Consider the following 18,541-nt stretch of genomic DNA (forward strand, 5'->3'; position numbering starts at 1 on the left):
CATCCTTTGTTACATGTACATTTAAAAAACAAAAGAAAATGAATATTTCTTTTTGAATGTTTTCAGCTGGGAGCCAACAGCGGCCTTCATATCATCATCTTTGATGAGCTGGACGCCATCTGCAAGCAGAGAGGCACGGGCGCCAGCAGCACCGGTGTGCACGACACTGTTGTCAACCAGCTTCTCTCTAAGATTGACGGTGTGGAGCAGCTTAACAACATCCTGGTCATCGGTCAGTAACATTACTTATACTTTGTACATTAGAGCCAAATGGAATATTTCTGTCCCATGCATGAACAGGAGAGAGCTCTGTGTGATTCTACAGACACCAAATCTGCTCACATGCATGACAAATAAATGGTGAGCTATTTACCAAAATTAAGAAATATACAGTTAAAAGTTCTTAGATGATGACGGTGAATGACCACCCAAACACTCAACCATTGAGGACACTGGAATTGAACACTTTCCCTTGAGTAGGAGTAAACATATAAATGGTTTGTGATAATTGGAGAATCTATAATAAGTGTAATTCTAGTGATTCTTAAGGGTCATGGTTGCCAGTACATTTCTGAGGATATATTGTCTCTTTTTTATCACCAGCCCTCTTCTTTTAGACAAAAACATGCAAAACTAAAAATGATTAATTTCAACAAACCTATTAAAGGACAATTCCCACCTGTAAAAATATTAAAATAAGGTAATTTTCCATTGACTCATTTTCAAAAGCTGCTGTTTGAGTCAGTTTAGCCCTGTTTACATTCCCTTTCCAGAACAGTATTGTTACTCATCTAATATATTTGGTCATTAATGTAAATCTCACAGAGATTTAAATGCAGGCTGAAGTTATTCTGCCACTGAGCATGTATGGAAGTGATAACAGAGGTAGAGTAGCATCACTGTTAGCATCAGAGCAGAGCAGCCCTGTGTGGGGGCGTCTGAGCGTGTGAGTTTGTGAGACTTTTCCTGTTTGTTTACACCTTATGCCTCTTGTGCAAGGCAGTGTGATGTCACAGACGTGTGGTGTATTGTTAAAGTGAAAAGCCATGGAGAACTCTGTTATGGAGCTTTAAATAAAAAGGGTGATTTAGTACCACTTGACCATTAGTAGGTTCCCACTTGTTGGATGTTATTATAAGCATATCCTTTAAATGTTACCAAACCCAAACTGTTCTGTTGTGATGGCAGGGAAGATCTATGCACTATGTTCATAAGATAGGATCCAAAGTAATGGCTGTATCTAAAACCACATACATATTTATTTTATTTAACCTACACCCAGTAGTCTAGTGCGTGTATACACAGGTAAATGGAGTATAACCACTTTTTTATTCTTCATAAAAAATGCCTATTTCTATTTCTACCTGTTCTCTGATGCACATCATTCAGTATTATGCTGCATTTTTGTCATAGGACGATGAAGGCATGACCCTCTGTTAGCACTCCTTATTGCCTTTGTTCGCTAGAATATCAGGGTAAGCCAATCAGAATGAAAGTAGGGCGGGTCATACTTGTTGGTTCTCTTGGATATTGGGCAACACAGACTGGGCTGGCAGCGTTACTTTCTATCAGTTCCATTCCCTCCTCATTATTTCATATTAATCCTTAATAGAAAATCAAAGTAAGACACACATCACACACATAGAGAAAAAAAGTCTGCTCACCAGGAAGCTCCTGATTAAATATTTATTAACAACAAATTACATTTTGAACCAACTCACTCTTCCTCAGACTTGCAAATGTATCTGTGGTTATCATCTTAACCACACCACTGTTAAAACCAACATCCATTCTTTAAAGTGGACATTGTGTCTGATTGCCAATGGTATTGAATTATTCTACATATGTTCGATGAGCAAAGCCTTCGTTTAAGGATTTTTTTTGACTGTTTATAAAAGTGATAAGTTATATATGTCTCCCTATTTTCAGTCTCTGATATTTTCTCTTTATTTCCAGGTATGACCAACAGGCCCGACCTGATAGATGATGCTCTCATGAGACCTGGCAGGTTTGAGGTCAAAATGGAAATTGGTGAGTATCTTTCTTGCTTTTACAATTCATGCTCTTCTTTCTTTTGTGTAAATTTTAGTAACATTTTTCTGTTAATCAGTTTTTAACTCAGTAATTTTGCAGCTCTCTGAATGGTATAATTTCTCATGTTTTCCCTGTTTATTTTTTGTAAGATTTCTCTTATGTTTGTATAAACACATTAAGCTGATTAATGGCCTTAAACTCCTAAGACCCTGCATGGACATATAAGGACATTACATAGTGGCTTTCCTACAACATAGTACTAATTTCTACCATTAGAATATTTGAGATAACTTTCTAAAATGCCCATTAAAGTTTGAATAATTTGCCTGAAATTTGGGGGGAATTTGCAATGAAGTTTTAGGGAATTTTTTTTTCCTGAAAAATATTTTGAAAGTTTCATTGCTTGGAATGTCAAAGTATTTTTCTTGGAAATTTTGGGGATAGGTTTTTATATTGTGGAGAATTTCATAATAGGTTTTGGGGGAAATTTACTTTGATTTTTTTTTTCTTTCTTTGGTGGGTTGGTTTTTGCCTTCAAATTTTCAAGATTTTTTTAATGAAAATTTCAGGGAATTTGTTTTGGTATTTGGGGGAGTTTCCAGTCATTTTCATGGATTTTTTGGGAATGTAAATGTAAATTATTGGGAATTGTCTAAGATATTTTAGGGGAGATTTGCTTGAAAATATTCCAGAATTTACATGGAATTTTTATTTGAATGTTTAGACTTTATAATAAAGTTTTACTGAAACATTCTGGGAATATTTTTGAGTAGTTATGTTGGATGCTTATAAACCAATTTTAAGAATTTTCACATAACAATTTTTTTGGTAATTTATTTTAAAATTTAGGGATTGTGGGTTTTGGAAAGAAACATCTCTATTCTTTGTGGTCCATCATTAAAATAATGAGAAACATAAATGACTGACACCATTTCTAACTGACTAAAGACCCTCTGAAATTTACCAATTGGCAAACACACCACCGAAACGTCTGCTCAGAAACCTGTCCAATGCTGTATTTTCTGCAGAAACAGAATCTTCAGGAGATTCATGGACATAATTTTTGGCAAAAACTAATTCCTGTTCAGGGACCACGTTAAGCTTTTAACTTATCAGGTCTTGCTAATACCAAGTAAGTGGAAGAAACTAAAAATTTATCCCAAACAGAAGTTCAAGTCTCAGTTAATATGGTTGAAACAGTATACAAGAACAATTATGTTGGTGCAGGATTTTTCCTTTACCATTTATTACATATTTTGCTCATTCTTGTCTTTCCTCCAATCTTTTTTTTCTCCTTTTGTCTACTCTTCTCTTACCTCATATCATCCTTCTAACTCTAATCAACACTGTTTCCATCTTTCTACGTCCCAACCTTCCTCTTTGTCTGACATTTAGGTCTTCCTGATGAGAAGGGCCGTGTGCAGATTTTGACCATCCACACCAACAAGATGCGAAGCTTCAATCTGCTAGCTGCTGATGTTGACATAAAGGAGCTTGCCACTGAGACCAAGAACTACAGTGGTGCTGAGCTGGAGGGTCTGGTCAGGGCTGCTCAGTCCACTGCCATGAACCGACACATCAAGGTTAATTGAGACTCTCACATTTGCAGAGCTTTCAGAATGATTTGGTTATGGACACATAACCATATAATACCCCCAACAATAACAATTAACAATAATCAGTTACAATGAATTGACAAATGACTCTCAAGTTTAGGATTGTTATTACCAAAGAGAAAGTGCCATATTGTTTGCACTTGTAACTTTGTTAAAATCAACAATGGCACTGATAAGGGATGATCATTTCAGACAAAGTTATTGTTCAAAAGTCACTGGCATTTTTCTAGAAAAACTGAATATACCCCCATAACACACACGCTTTTTTGCTCCATATGTGAATAAACACAGAGCCTCCTTTACCTTCTCTAGCATTTATAACACTGATGATGATAGCTTACTATGATGCAGCACATTTCCTTACCAATGCCAAATGAGTATTTTTTCTTAAAGGTGCAGTGTGTAAAACGGGGGAATATGAGCAACATCAAGCAGTCAGATCCTAGATTGCAACTCCTGGTAGTAGTGGCAACCAGTAGATTTAAAAAGAAATAGGTTCCTGTTGTTTGGTCCCTTATGTGGTGCTGTAGAAACATGCAGGATGTAAAAATCCAAGATGGCAGACTTCAAGGAGAGGACCCTCTATGAATGAAATAAAGGCTTATTTTTGTTTGAAAATAGAAACAATGTTGTTCTATATTAAGGTGTAAACACTAATTTAGATAGGTCTATCTATATCTTTGTATTTCCTCTTATATCTAATGACAGCAAGAAAACAGCATTTAGTTGCATTACAGCCACCTTCTGGCAGTAGTACCACATTACAGCAAAATGAACAAGAAAACAATGGAAAAAGTCAAGTTTAAAAATGTGTTAAAGTCATGTGAAATCTCCCAATCCTTGGAAATTAATGACTTTTTTTAATATTTATAAATTTATCCCAATCCCTAGAATTGACATTCCTGAAATTCTCTTAAGTAAAACAACCTGTAGATACAGAAAAAAACTTCTTACTCTTCTAAATTTCACTCTACATTTTTTTTTCCTAAAAGAGAATTACAGGACATTTAACAATAGAGTTACAGAGATGGCTCGCTTTACATTGAGAGTCTGTGTAAATAGATTGTATCTGGTGTGTTGCCAAGGCTCATTTATTTTTCCCATTGCCTCCCGGTTACTTACTTCTTCTTTCTATCAAGTTTGTTGTGCTTACTTTAAATCTTTTTCTCCCCAGCCTTAAAACAACAATTAACTTAAGTTTGATAATAAGTCAACTAGAGTTGACTTGTGAATTTGGTTGATATTGGTTGGTATATTTTGTGGTTAATTTTTTTGTCTTTTTTTCTTCACCAGGCTACATCCACAGTGGAAGTGGACATGGAGAAGGCTGAGAAACTCCAGGTCACCAGAAACGACTTCATGGGATCTCTCAACAATGACATCAAACCTGTAAGCACCACGTCTTTATACACTCTATGCACCACATAACATAGAATTACCCTATAATACTCCTCTAACCTGATCATCATTTCATTCAGGCATTTGGTACAAATGCAGAAGACTATTCCAGCTACATCATGAATGGTATCATCAAATGGGGCGATCCCGTCACTCATGTACTGGATGATGGAGAGCTGCTGGTGCAGCAGACCAAGAACAGTGATCGTACACCACTGGTGGCTGTCTTATTGGAAGGTAAGAAGTTATATAAACAACAAAAATACTGTTAATTATATGAAAAATACTATGTCCATGCCCACTATGCCCATAATCTATATTTTAGTCCATGCAAAAGATGAAAAATTGCATCCAGATAGCTTGATGAGACCCTAGCTAATATCCAACTGACAAGCTCCACAAACACAAACATGTAAAGAGTGAAAATCATATCTTTTGACACACTCTCCACAGGTCCACCTCACAGTGGGAAGACAGCCTTGGCAGCTAAGATTGCAGAGGACTCACAGTTTCCTTTCATTAAGATCTGCTCTCCAGACAAGATGATTGGAAACTCAGAGATCTCCAAGTGCCAGGCGATCAAAAAGGTATGTAACTCCCCCATCAAATAATGAAACAAATACCTTTAATGACAGCTTATAGAACTATTTAACCCATTTACTTCCTTGCTTTTACAATTGACTTCCCCCTTTATTTTTTCATGTATTCTTTCCTTCAAACATTTCTTTCTTCATGCATTTCATATTCCAGGTCTTTGATGATGCATACAAGTCCCAGCTGAGCTGTGTGGTGGTGGACGACATTGAACGTCTGCTGGACTACGTACCCATTGGTCCTCGTTTCTCCAACCTGGTTCTCCAGGCTCTGCTGGTGCTGCTGAAAAAAGCTCCACCAAAGGTTTAGCAACCATCTGTGCACATATTTTTATTTTACTTCTACAACGAGACCAGTGATAGCAGTAAAATTTAACTTGAAACCACACGTTATGTGACCCCTTTCACACCATAGCCTATTTCCACTCTCTAAAAGTTTGACCAGGTTTGTGAAAAAGATTATTTAAATCCTTTCTCTGCCACTGAGGCTAAAAATATCAGATGAAAAGTAACGGTTTGACTTAGAACTACAGGATTGGAAATAATTAGATCTGTGGCTGCTGAGTTAAAAAGGCAGCTAAGCGGACCTCTGCAGCCCACTCCTCGTCTCTGCTTGACTCTCGTGGCCCCAGGCCTCATTAAATACCAACACACCTGAGTATCAGGCCAGAGTGTAGGTGTTTAAATTTCTTAATGGGCCATCTAGGCACCAATAGACAGCATAACCTCAAATCTTAGCCAGTTTTATGTCTAATTCCAGATAAGCATCTTTTATCAAAATATTACAAGAAAAATAGGCCTCAATAGCTTATGGTGTGTAAAACTAGCCACAAATGTATTGTTTTAAAACTGCCCTTCATAATTCCAGTGATGATTTAGAAGTGCTGTACTAATTTATGGGTAACGATTTAAAGCTGTTCTGTAATGCTTGTAGTGTTGTAAATCTGCAGCATAAAATAGTCCTTGGCATATTTAGGGTCCTGTGAGGAGTTTTTAGTTGGTCATGAGACAGACTTAAATGACGAGGTCTTTTTATAACCTACAAAAGCAAACCAGACATTCAGCATAAAGTTTTACTTTTTCCATGAAGTTATTTTTATTGTCTTTAATTTGCTGCTGCAGGGTAGATGTCATGATAAAGTTTTGATTGCATGCAGAAACACATTTTTTTTAATTAAACATTTTCTACAGTTAAGATTCTCCATCTCTGCCTTTATAAGGGACCAAAATATTTGTACAGTTAAAAAAGAGAGATAAAATAAAAGATGAAAAATTCATCTTTGTCAGAACGCAACACCCAAAAGTTCAACCCCTGTTTGCTGCAACATTGCTAGACAAGCTCTGTTAAAAAATTTTATTTTTACTACTGAAGACTTTTTTACATGTCAGTGGAAATTAATGTAAGCACACAGCCGATATGAAAGGGATGGGTTAAATAAATAATTTAATTAATAATGTAAAATTAAAACTTGCATATAAAGCAAACTCTATGTTAATTATGTCATATAGCCTATCAAACAATGTAGATCAAGGTGATAATTATACCAGACTAGGGCTTCAAGCAAAACTGAACGGAGCCTTGTACCCCAGTGCATGTTGAGGTGTGATGCTACTGCGGATGTAGCTCAAGTAGCGTGCAGTGTGCTGCAGAATGGCACAGAGACTATGTAAATCCTCCCAGAACTGTCATCAAATGAACACTAATGAGCAAATCACACTTTTTATATGTACTGAAAGCCATCAGTATGACAAGGCAAGATGCTATTATGTAGATGTGATCTGGCCAGGAGAGATATTTATCATATAAAATTCAAAGAAGATGGGGCGTTTTATGGTAGAGGTGTTATTGGCTTCTTACAGTAGGCAATGCTGCAGCTAAAGCATGAAATCAACATTTAAATGTGCGGAGGGGCATATTCTGATCATGCATGTGAGATTTGAAATAAATCAAATGATTAATGTGAGAGTTACCATGACTTCCTGTCACATTGTGAGATATCAGAATAGTTTCCATCGCCACTGAGTGTCCATGAATGTAACCTGTCAGTGGGATGGACAGATAGGGTGAAGTTACTGAAGCCTTCATGTAGCAATCTGAGTTTGACAGGTTTATCAAAGAAAAAGGAAACAACAATTGACCCCACTGTGCCATCTCCTGTTGGTGGTAGAGGGAGCTTTTATGAGATGTTTGAATGTCAGCATGTTCAGAGTGATATTGTTGTTTTGCCATGAAATTTTGAAGAACATAGAATAACAGCAGGATTGACAGGAGGAATCTGAGGCATGAATATATTCAGGGTGAATTCTGGATAATCCCTATGATGTTTGCTGAGGGTTGATAAAATTGTATGGAAGAGTTTGTGTAAGGACAGTGCAAAAAAGTAGGAAAAAAATGTGTTTTGCCTTTGGTCATGGTACTTGAGCAATTTTTCTAAAGATCCACCAGGTCTGCCTGTGTGTTTTTAACACACATTTGACTGGCTTTAGAAGCTGATTTAATTTTTAAAAGCACATTGTATTACATATTGTTAGATAGTTGCATTAGAGATGTGGTGACATGAACAAAGAGCACAAGTCATTTTTCTGTCCTCAGGGTCGGAAGCTGCTCATCATTGGCACCACCAGCAGGAAAGATGTGCTGCAGGAGATGGAGATGTTGGACGCCTTCAGCACCACCATCCACATCCCCAACATCTCGACTGGGGAGCAGCTAGTCGATGCTTTAGAGGTATTAAAAAGTACCCACACATGCACATTTTAATGTAGGCAAGATTAACATAAAAATAAGTGATGATTGTGTGCTCAAACAAGGGCACATACACACACAGATTCAACTCCATAACCCTGTATGTAGGAAAATAACAACAATGAAACTGTGAATAGCTTGGATGTTGCATTTCTTTGTTTTTTTTTTCTGGGTTTTTTTGTTTTTTTTTTAATCTGATGGTCTCCCCCGTCTTATGACTGTCGTGTTCCTGTAGCTACTTGGGAGCTTTTCTGATAAAGAGCGGGCCAGCATCGCACAGCAGCTCAGAGGGAAGAGAGTCTGGATTGGCATCAAGAAGCTCCTGGTGCTCATTGAGATGTCGCTGCAGGTACATGAAACTCATTAAAAGGGTTTTATATGACACCTGCATATAAACACTGATTTATTTTGCTGAAAAACACTGTATCAAGAAAATCAAGCCATTTGATTATTTATTAATTGCAGCATTACAATTTTATGAGCTTGTGCAATAACAAGCTACTTTTTGACTTTTTTAAAACAATATCTCACTCTTGTTCATTAAGAACTTCACATTTCGGAGGCAGACAGGGCATTGGATACTTAGCTAGTGTTTGTGCTAAGGTGGCACCTTATAATGACCCACCTGAGGCTGAGAGATTTTCTGAAGCATCCTTGAAGTCCCCTATTGATTTCCACTGATATTCCATTCTGTCTAGCCGACACATTCCACTGTCTGGCTGACACATTTCATTCTGTCTGGCTGACACATTCCATTCTGTCTGGCTGACATATTCCATTCTGTCTGGCTCACACATTCCATTCTGTCTGAATCACACATTCCATTCCGTCTGACTGACTTATCTCATTCTGTCTGACTGACATATTTCAGTGTCTGATTGATACAATTCATTCTGTCTGATTGACTCATCTAACTCTGTCTGACTGATACATTTCATTCTGTCTTACACATTCACCTGTGTGACTGGCACATTCAATTTTGTCTGGCTGACATATTCCATTCTGTCTGACTGACATATTCCATTCTGTCTGTTTGATTTGTCTGGCTGACACATTCCACTATCTGACTGTCACATTCCATTCTGTCTGGCTGACTTATTCCATTCTGTCCGGCTGACACATTCCATTCCGTCTGGCTGACACATTCCATTCTGTCTGGCTGACACATTCCATTCCGTCTGGCTGACACATTCCATTCTGTCTGGCTGACACATTCCATTCTGTCTGGCTGACACATTCCATTCCGTCTGGCTGACACATTCCATTCTGTCTGGCTGACACATTCCATTCTGTCTGGCTGACACATTCCACTGTCTGGTTAACATATTCCAACATCTGGCTAATATATTCCATTCTGTCTGGCTTACATATTCCATTCAGTCTGACTGACACATTCCATCCTGTCTGGCTGACACATTCTTCTGTCTGGCTGACACATTCCACCGTCTGGCTAACATATTCCACCGTCTGGCTAACATATTCCATTCTGTCTGGCTGACACATTCCACTGTCTGGCTGACACATTCGTCTGTATGGCTGACACATTCCATTCAGTCTGGCTGACACATTCCACTGTCTGGCTGACATATTCTTCTGTCTGGCTGACACATTCCATTCAGTCTGGCTGATACATTCCATTCTGTCTGGCAAACACATTCCATTCTGTCTGGCTGACACATTCCATTCTGTCTGGCTGACACATTCTTCTGTCTGGCTGACACATTCCATTCAGTCTGGCTGACACATTCTTCTGTCTGGCTGACACATTCCATTCAGTCTGGCTGACACATTCCATTCTGTCTGGCTGACACATTCCATTCTGTCTGGCTGACACATTCCATTCAGTCTGGCTGACACATTCCATTCTGTCTGGCTGACACATTCCATTCCGTCTGGCTGACACATTCCATTCTGTCTGGCTGACACATTCCATTCCGTCTGGCTGACACATTCCATTCCGTCTGGCTGACACATTCCATTCTGTCTGGCTGACACATTCCATTTCGTCTGGCTGACACATTCTTCTGTCTGGCTGACACATTCCACTGTCTGGTTAACATATTCCAACATCTGGCTAATATATTCCATTCTGTCTGGCTTACATATTCCATTCAGTCTGACTGACACATTCCATCCTGTCTGGCTGACACATTCTTCTGTCTGGCTGACACATTCCACCGTCTGGCTAACATATTCCACCGTCTGGCTAACATATTCCATTCTGTCTGGCTGACACATTCCACTGTCTGGCTGACACATTCGTCTGTCTGGCTGACACATTCTACTGTCTGGCTGACACATTCGTCTGTCTGACTGACACATTCCATTCAGTCCGGCTGATACATTCCATTCTGTCTGGCAAACACATTCCATTCTGTCTGGCTGACACATTTCATTCTGTCTGGCTGACACATTCTTCTGTCTGACTGATACATTTCATTCTGTCTTACACATTCACCTGTGTGACTGGCACATTCAATTTTGTCTGGCTGACATATTCCATTCTGTCTGACTGACATATTCCATTCTGTCTGTTTGATTTGTCTGGCTGACACATTCCACTATCTGACTGTCACATTCCATTCTGTCTGGCTGACTTATTCCATTCTGTCCGGCTGACACATTCCATTCCGTCTGGCTGACACATTCCATTCTGTCTGGCTGACACATTCCATTCCGTCTGGCTGACACATTCCATTCTGTCTGGCTGACACATTCCATTCTGTCTGGCTGACACATTCCATTCCGTCTGGCTGACACATTCCATTCTGTCTGGCTGACACATTCCATTCTGTCTGGCTGACACATTCCACTGTCTGGTTAACATATTCCAACATCTGGCTAATATATTCCATTCTGTCTGGCTTACATATTCCATTCAGTCTGACTGACACATTCCATCCTGTCTGGCTGACACATTCTTCTGTCTGGCTGACACATTCCACCGTCTGGCTAACATATTCCACCGTCTGGCTAACATATTCCATTCTGTCTGGCTGACACATTCCACTGTCTGGCTGACACATTCGTCTGTATGGCTGACACATTCCATTCAGTCTGGCTGACACATTCCACTGTCTGGCTGACATATTCTTCTGTCTGGCTGACACATTCCATTCAGTCTGGCTGATACATTCCATTCTGTCTGGCAAACACATTCCATTCTGTCTGGCTGACACATTTCATTCTGTCTGGCTGACACATTCTTCTGTCTGGCTGACACATTCCATTCAGTCTGGCTGACACATTCTTCTGTCTGGCTGACACATTCCATTCAGTCTGGCTGACACATTCCATTCTGTCTGGCTGACACATTCCATTCTGTCTGGCTGACACATTCCATTCAGTCTGGCTGACACATTCCATTCTGTCTGGCTGACACATTCCATTCCGTCTGGCTGACACATTCCATTCTGTCTGGCTGACACATTCCATTCCGTCTGGCTGACACATTCCATTCCGTCTGGCTGACACATTCCATTCTGTCTGGCTGACACATTCCATTTCGTCTGGCTGACACATTCTTCTGTCTGGCTGACACATTCCACTGTCTGGTTAACATATTCCAACATCTGGCTAATATATTCCATTCTGTCTGGCTTACATATTCCATTCAGTCTGACTGACACATTCCATCCTGTCTGGCTGACACATTCTTCTGTCTGGCTGACACATTCCACCGTCTGGCTAACATATTCCACCGTCTGGCTAACATATTCCATTCTGTCTGGCTGACACATTCCACTGTCTGGCTGACACATTCGTCTGTCTGGCTGACACATTCTACTGTCTGGCTGACACATTCGTCTGTCTGACTGACACATTCCATTCAGTCCGGCTGATACATTCCATTCTGTCTGGCAAACACATTCCATTCTGTCTGGCTGACACATTTCATTCTGTCTGGCTGACACATTCTTCTGTCTGGCTGACACATTCCATTCAGTCTGGCTGACACATTCTTCTGTCTGGCTGACACATTCCATTCAGTCTGGCTGACACATTCTTCTGTCTGGCTGACACATTCCATTCAGTCTGGCTGACACATTCCATTCTGTCTGGTTGACATATTCCATTCAGCCTGGCTGACACATTCCATTCTGTCTGGCTGACTAATCCTATTCTGTCTGACTGACATATTCTTGGTGTCTGATTGATACAATCCATTCTATCTGTTTGACTCATCTCACTTTGTCTGACTGATACATTTTATTTTGCCTTACACATTTACCTGTGTGACTGGCACATTCAATTCTGTCTGGCTGACATATTCCATGTATTGATGATACTAATCTTCTTTTCTTCCTCTGCTTTCTTTGAATCTCTCCAGATGGACCAGGACTACAGAGTGACCAAGTTCCTGACCCTGCTCAGAGACGAGGGGGCGTGAGTATAAGAGCTCTGCACCCATCCAAATTCTTTGCATTGCTTGTCCATCTACTTGAACCTAAGCCAGTTTCTTTCAATTACATCTCCCATTTCATGTGTATCATTTGTAATACAATCTCAGCTTGTTTTTATCAGACCATTTCTATTTTCACATTTCAATAAACATTATCAGCAGAGCTAATACAGTGAACATGGCTCAATAATGTTGTGCAATAATACATATTGATTTTCACGATTCTAATCTAGCATCTCACACAGAGCAGATGTGGCTCAGCAGAGTAAATGCTAACAATCAATGGCCTCTTCTCACCAAAGATTGACCTAAATGGCTATATTTTTCAATCACCAGGTTGAATGATGGTGATCAAATCCGAATTTAAGCCATCAGTGTCTCTTGCTATGCACTGGTAAGATCAACAGCAAAGCAACAAGATAAATATCTCATACAAAACCTGTAGATGACCACTTAGTTAATTAGATTAGCCACATTTTTCCACATTTGTACTATATTTCCAGTAGTATATTTAGAAAACAGTTTTTGTTTTGCTTGTATGATTTCGATCAATTATATCATGTCTCCCATCAAATGTGTGAGCTAGGCTATGTAACTTCGACTTTAGTTATGTTTGTAAATTCTAAAAAGAGACCAGATCCATCAGGTTGCATCAATGACTTCACATTATCAAGGTAAAATTCTGTTAGAGTTGTCAGTATTAATGCAACACAGAGGACAGTTTTAGCACAGAGTACGACTCAGAACACCTTTACATCTTCAAATTACATTTTTTTAACAGGTAAGTCTTTTATGAAGTTACATAGCCTTACTCAACAAGTCTTATATCCACCCTTACCCTTTTCTTCTCATCTCTTCCCTAAGCAGAAAGTGCAGTTACTGGGATTTGTTAAATTTGTACACCCACTGTACCTTACATAGTCTTAGCATGCCCCCACAGCAGAAATTATGCTTCATAATAAAATGTAACTGGTGACTTATTGAATAATTGCTACATACACGCTAACACTGAATTGTTTTGCAGTAACATTAGCATTATAGCTAATTTAAGCTCAAGGGAGTCTTTGTAGTGTTTTAATGAGGCAGTAAATAGCTTTTAGTTTTGTTAATAATTCAAGTCCTGCTTTAGAAGCAGTGCAGGGCGTAAGGTAAGGTTTCAGAGTCAGTTGCACCAGCTGTTCTTAAGTAGCCAATTAGCACAGTTAGAGGCTGATTATTTACCAAAGATAAATCAATGATTGACTCCATTCATTGTTACATCAACCACACATAAGCACAAGTTCTTTTAACGAGACGACTTGTTATATGCATTTATAGCTAAATGTAGCAGCTTCAATCAAAAGAAACTTTCTGACCTAAAATTTTGATTGAAGAGTAAAAGTGCTGTTGATGAAAATGGTTGAAATACAGACCTAACAGTTCAAAAGACTATCACAGAATCCAAAACATTGGTGGACTGACTGACTTTGCCTGCTGTCTTATCCTGCATATGAAATTAAATAACACTGTTCAGAATTATGTGATCTAGGCTATCATTCCTGTATTTGTAAAATATTTAGTATACCTTGATGCAGTCATCAAATATTATCACTGTTTGGCAGAAACCTTTGATCTTAATTTTTCAAGAGTTTCTTTTTCATATGTCAGTGCTCTGGGTCATCCTCTACTTCTGTCAGTGAGTTTTACACTTACTCTACTTTAACAGTATACTCTCTTTGACTGGAGGTGTTTAACCAAAGTCAAAAATTCAATGCTCATTTTCACCAGTCCAAGACCTTGATACTATATTTAAGCTGGATTTTGGAAAATATAAAATAACTTAATGATACTGGCAACAGTAGTGTAATGTTGACTTTGACAATGCAGTGTTACATTTTTTAAAGACAGCCTTTTTTCCCCTATTTCCTGAATTGTCATGATCTTGGAGATAAGAGGCTTGTGCCTGAAAATGATGATATGCTTAAACAACTCCCACTGTCTCTAGAGGTGGTTAAAGCAAGGATATTGTACAGAGCTTCATGTGCGCATTTAGATTTTAAGTTGTTTTGTTGTTTTTTTTTACAGTGCATTCAGAAAGTATTCAGACCCCCTTCCCCCCTTTTTAAATCAATTCCACTATGTTGTGGCCTAATTCCACAATCATTTAGATTCATTTTTATTTATTTTTTTTTTATCTACACTCAGTATCTCATCATGACAAGGTGAAAACAGAATTCTTTGGATTTTTTTTTTTTAATTTGTTTTAAAAAAAGAAAAAGAAATATCATACTAGCATAAGTATTCAGATCCTTTCTCAGTACTGAGTTGGAGCTTCTTTTGCAGCAATAACATCCTCAAGTCTTTCTGAATATGACCTGACAAGCTTTGCACACCTGAATTGGGGGATTTTCTGCCATTCTTCTTGCAAATCCTCTCACTAAGGTTGGATGGGGACGTCAGTGGACAGCCATTTTCAAGTCTCTCCAGAGACATTCGATAGGGTCAGGGCTTTGGCTTGGCCACTAAAGAACATTCACAGAGTTGTCCCTAAGCTACTCCTGTGTTGTCATAGGGTCAAAGTCATGTTGGAAGGTGAACCCTAAGCCCAGTCTGAGGTCCTGAGTGCTGCAGAACAGGTTAACACTGAGGATATCTCTGTACTTTGCTTCATTCAACTTTCCCCCGACCCTGACCAGTCTCTCAGTACCTGCTGCTGAAAAACATCCCCACAGCATGATGCTGTCAGTGGAGCTGCATTGATTGTCGTCCCTCTGGAACTTTGTCCCATCTCTACACAGGAACTTTGGAGCTCAGTCAAAGGGACCATCTGGTTCTTGGCCACCTGTCTTCCTAAGGCCCCGACTGTAGTGTAGAAAACATCTCAGTAAAGATCCAGAGAAATGTGAGGCTTTTGAGCTGAATTTCGAAGTCACTTTGTCATGATAGGGTACTGTGTCTATGTTCTTTTTATTCCCATTATTTATAAGGAAACTGTAAAAGGTGAAGGTGTTCTGAATACTTATTGAATGCACTGTATATCAGCATAAATCTTACCTTCTTATTTTCAATTGAACTTATTTCATATAGAGAAATTTACCATTTTTGTAAGGCAGCTCACAATCCCCTCCTCAGTGTCTGATAAACCCCATGGGGGGGTTTGACCCCTCCTTTCAGGAACTTCTGTGCTAAAACACTGAAATATTAATTGGATGAGCTTCTGTTTTTATCTGTACAGCTACTTTAATGGTATTTTTCTGGAATATACATAGATTGAGACACATCAGTAAAACAAGTATTTATAATGCCTACACTTATGAGAGAATTGCATGGAATATTAATGTATTGTGATGCCTGTTTTTGATAGTTATTTTAAAATTAGAGGGACCTCCTGTTAACATAGCTGACCACTTCTAACACAGTGACAACAAAAATTTATCCCCCATGGAGAGTAACTGAGCTAATATTTATTGAGTGCTGCATTACAAGATCCTGGCACTGTACTCCAACTAAAATGTTCACTAATTGCCTCAACATATAAATAATTTGTGGGAAAGCTATTATGATTATCCAGATCTTTTTGAGGACTGTCTCAATGGCAATCCAGTTGTTGAGTTTTATGATGTCCTGCATACTAAACCATTGACCTATAATGTGCCATATGTAGAAAAAACACCAAAAAAACAGAAAACAAGTCAGCAGTTTATTTTTTAACAAATAGCTGGTGCAACATGCATTGTAGTTGTGAAGAGTTTAAGGCTTTAGAGTTACACTGAGCATAAAGAATACAAAATGCAGTTGTCTGAAACACTAATAAGTGATGGTTCTATGTTTTGGCTCTTTTCTTGTTTTATAGCCCATTAAATCCTGCTCATCGTTTCTTATTTTTATCAAGACTCCGCCCAGTGTTGTGCTGGTGTTGTGTGAGTACAAAGGAGTATGTTGATGGTAGCTTTAAGAGTGCCCTTCTTAAACAGGAAGTGGGAAGTGAAGCAACACAGCATACAGGAAACTAACCATCCTCTTTTTTTCTTTTTTTATGATTCTAGTGATAGCAGCATCTATGGGTAGAGGAAGGAAGCAGTTTGCCAACAACATGCCACCAGTGGAACAAAACGAGGAAGAAGAGGAGGGGAAGTGATCTTCCTCTGGTCTATCCACCCACCATCCATTCCTCTGTCTATTAACCTGGTCAAAGAGAGGAACAAACAAGTCTTCTTTATCCAAGCATGTTCCCCCTGGGCAATATCACTGTCTCACCTTCCTCCTACTCATCATCATCGACTTCCCTTATCGACATATCACAGCAGTCGTACTGTTACACAACTGTTATCTGTAAAGAGATTGCAATAGATGATTGTAAAAAAGTGCTGTTATGTGCATTGTGCGTAAAAACAACAAAAAAAGAAGCCATGTATGTTTTAAGCTGTTGTGTTTGTTGTATTTGTTGCATATCTCTTGTTGTTGATAGTGCAGTGTGTATCTCACAAACTCAAGCCGTATAACAGAAAACATCCAAAAATGACACGAGACCCCAAAGCCCTATGAGTATTTAAGACGTGAATTAATGGGAGGCTTTTAGTGAATGTGTAGTGGCTGTAAAAACGATGCTGTTCCATGTATAAGTTTAACCCTTTAAATATACAGTATGTAACTTGTTCATGTTCTGTAAATAGTATATATAGACAAAATACAGTATATGATGAGAATATATGATCAGTTTTAAGTCTCTTTTCATACGACATCAGTATGATTCTTCTTCCCTACGTCTTCGGAGATGTTAATATTACTAGGTTACTGTAATAGTAAAAGTATATGTTGGATTGTTGGCTTGTCTGTCTGTGTTGCGTACAGTACAGTTCAGTCGAGCTAGTGTTGCTAAGACAACCTCAGTGTTAACGATTAAAAAAATCTGCACTTTCAACATCGGCTCAAAAGACATTTAGTACTTATATTGGGGGGTTCTTCGTTAGATCAATGTCTCCGCAGGTGTGCATGTGTGAAAAACTATCTGCTGCATGTGTTCAGTGTGTTCGGGTGTGTGTGAGATTGCTGGTGCTTCTGAATGTCAGCATGTGTGAGAGCGAGCGCGTGGGTTCAGGTGTAGATGGTCGGTGGTTAATTTGTGGGTTTTTCTCATGTCGTGTGGTCAGTACTTATCGTCCAAAGTTCTTGTTTTGTTCTGATCATTGATGATGTGTGTTTGTGTGTGTGGGTGTGTGGGTGTGTGTGTAAATATATATCAATAACATGCAAGTGTATTATTGCAATAAAAAGCACAGATGCACAGGAAAAGAGACTGGTCTTCTCTTATTTATTTCTTAATTGATAGACAAAAGTGCTTGAACTAAATGATCATTTACACTGCTATAATTCGAGGTCAACTTTACTACTTTAGTTCACATAACTTTTTGTTAAACTTTCATTGTCAACCCTACTTCCTTTTGCAGAGGAAATTTTATTGAATTGTTAATGAGGAAATGTGTGTTTTCAAGTTTCTTACAGTATAATGAGTCTGTTGAGCTGATGTAAATTTCTGCTGAAAAAGCTGCCCAACAATATAAAGGATATCATAAATTAGCTTCACATTGTTAATTGGAAATAGGATGTCAAACTGAACAAGTTGAAAATACTTAAATATTTTGTTGAAACTGATTACGTCAAAGTTCTTATGCATGAAATAAATGTTTTGGTTATGACTGAACTTAAAATATATAATTTACTCTGTAATCCCTCATGAGTTAATAGCAATCAAAACATTAGAAGCAACTAAAAT

At 38.6% G+C, this 18,541-nt stretch overlaps 1 protein-coding gene across 2 annotated transcripts in view; it reads left to right on the forward strand.

The window, feature by feature from the left end:
* The window catches only part of LOC121503430 (vesicle-fusing ATPase), a 59,299-nt gene extending 41,286 nt beyond the window's left edge, over positions 1 to 18,013 (forward strand). For both annotated transcript variants that reach the window (XM_041777844.1, XM_041777843.1), the window contains 11 exons: positions 67 to 232; positions 1,957 to 2,031; positions 3,430 to 3,617; positions 4,944 to 5,039; positions 5,129 to 5,285; positions 5,502 to 5,635; positions 5,799 to 5,945; positions 8,235 to 8,369; positions 8,623 to 8,736; positions 12,718 to 12,773; positions 16,815 to 18,013. In XM_041777844.1, the coding sequence (XP_041633778.1) occupies positions 67 to 232; positions 1,957 to 2,031; positions 3,430 to 3,617; positions 4,944 to 5,039; positions 5,129 to 5,285; positions 5,502 to 5,635; positions 5,799 to 5,945; positions 8,235 to 8,369; positions 8,623 to 8,736; positions 12,718 to 12,773; positions 16,815 to 16,836 (1,290 nt within the window). In that variant the 3' untranslated portion in view covers positions 16,837 to 18,013. The remainder of the gene's footprint in view (positions 1 to 66; positions 233 to 1,956; positions 2,032 to 3,429; positions 3,618 to 4,943; positions 5,040 to 5,128; positions 5,286 to 5,501; positions 5,636 to 5,798; positions 5,946 to 8,234; positions 8,370 to 8,622; positions 8,737 to 12,717; positions 12,774 to 16,814) is intronic.
* Positions 18,014 to 18,541: the final 528 nt, after the last annotated feature.

Source organism: Cheilinus undulatus, linkage group 21 (genome assembly GCF_018320785.1).
Source record: "Cheilinus undulatus linkage group 21, ASM1832078v1, whole genome shotgun sequence".
NCBI classification, from domain to species: Eukaryota; Metazoa; Chordata; class Actinopteri; order Labriformes; family Labridae; genus Cheilinus; species Cheilinus undulatus.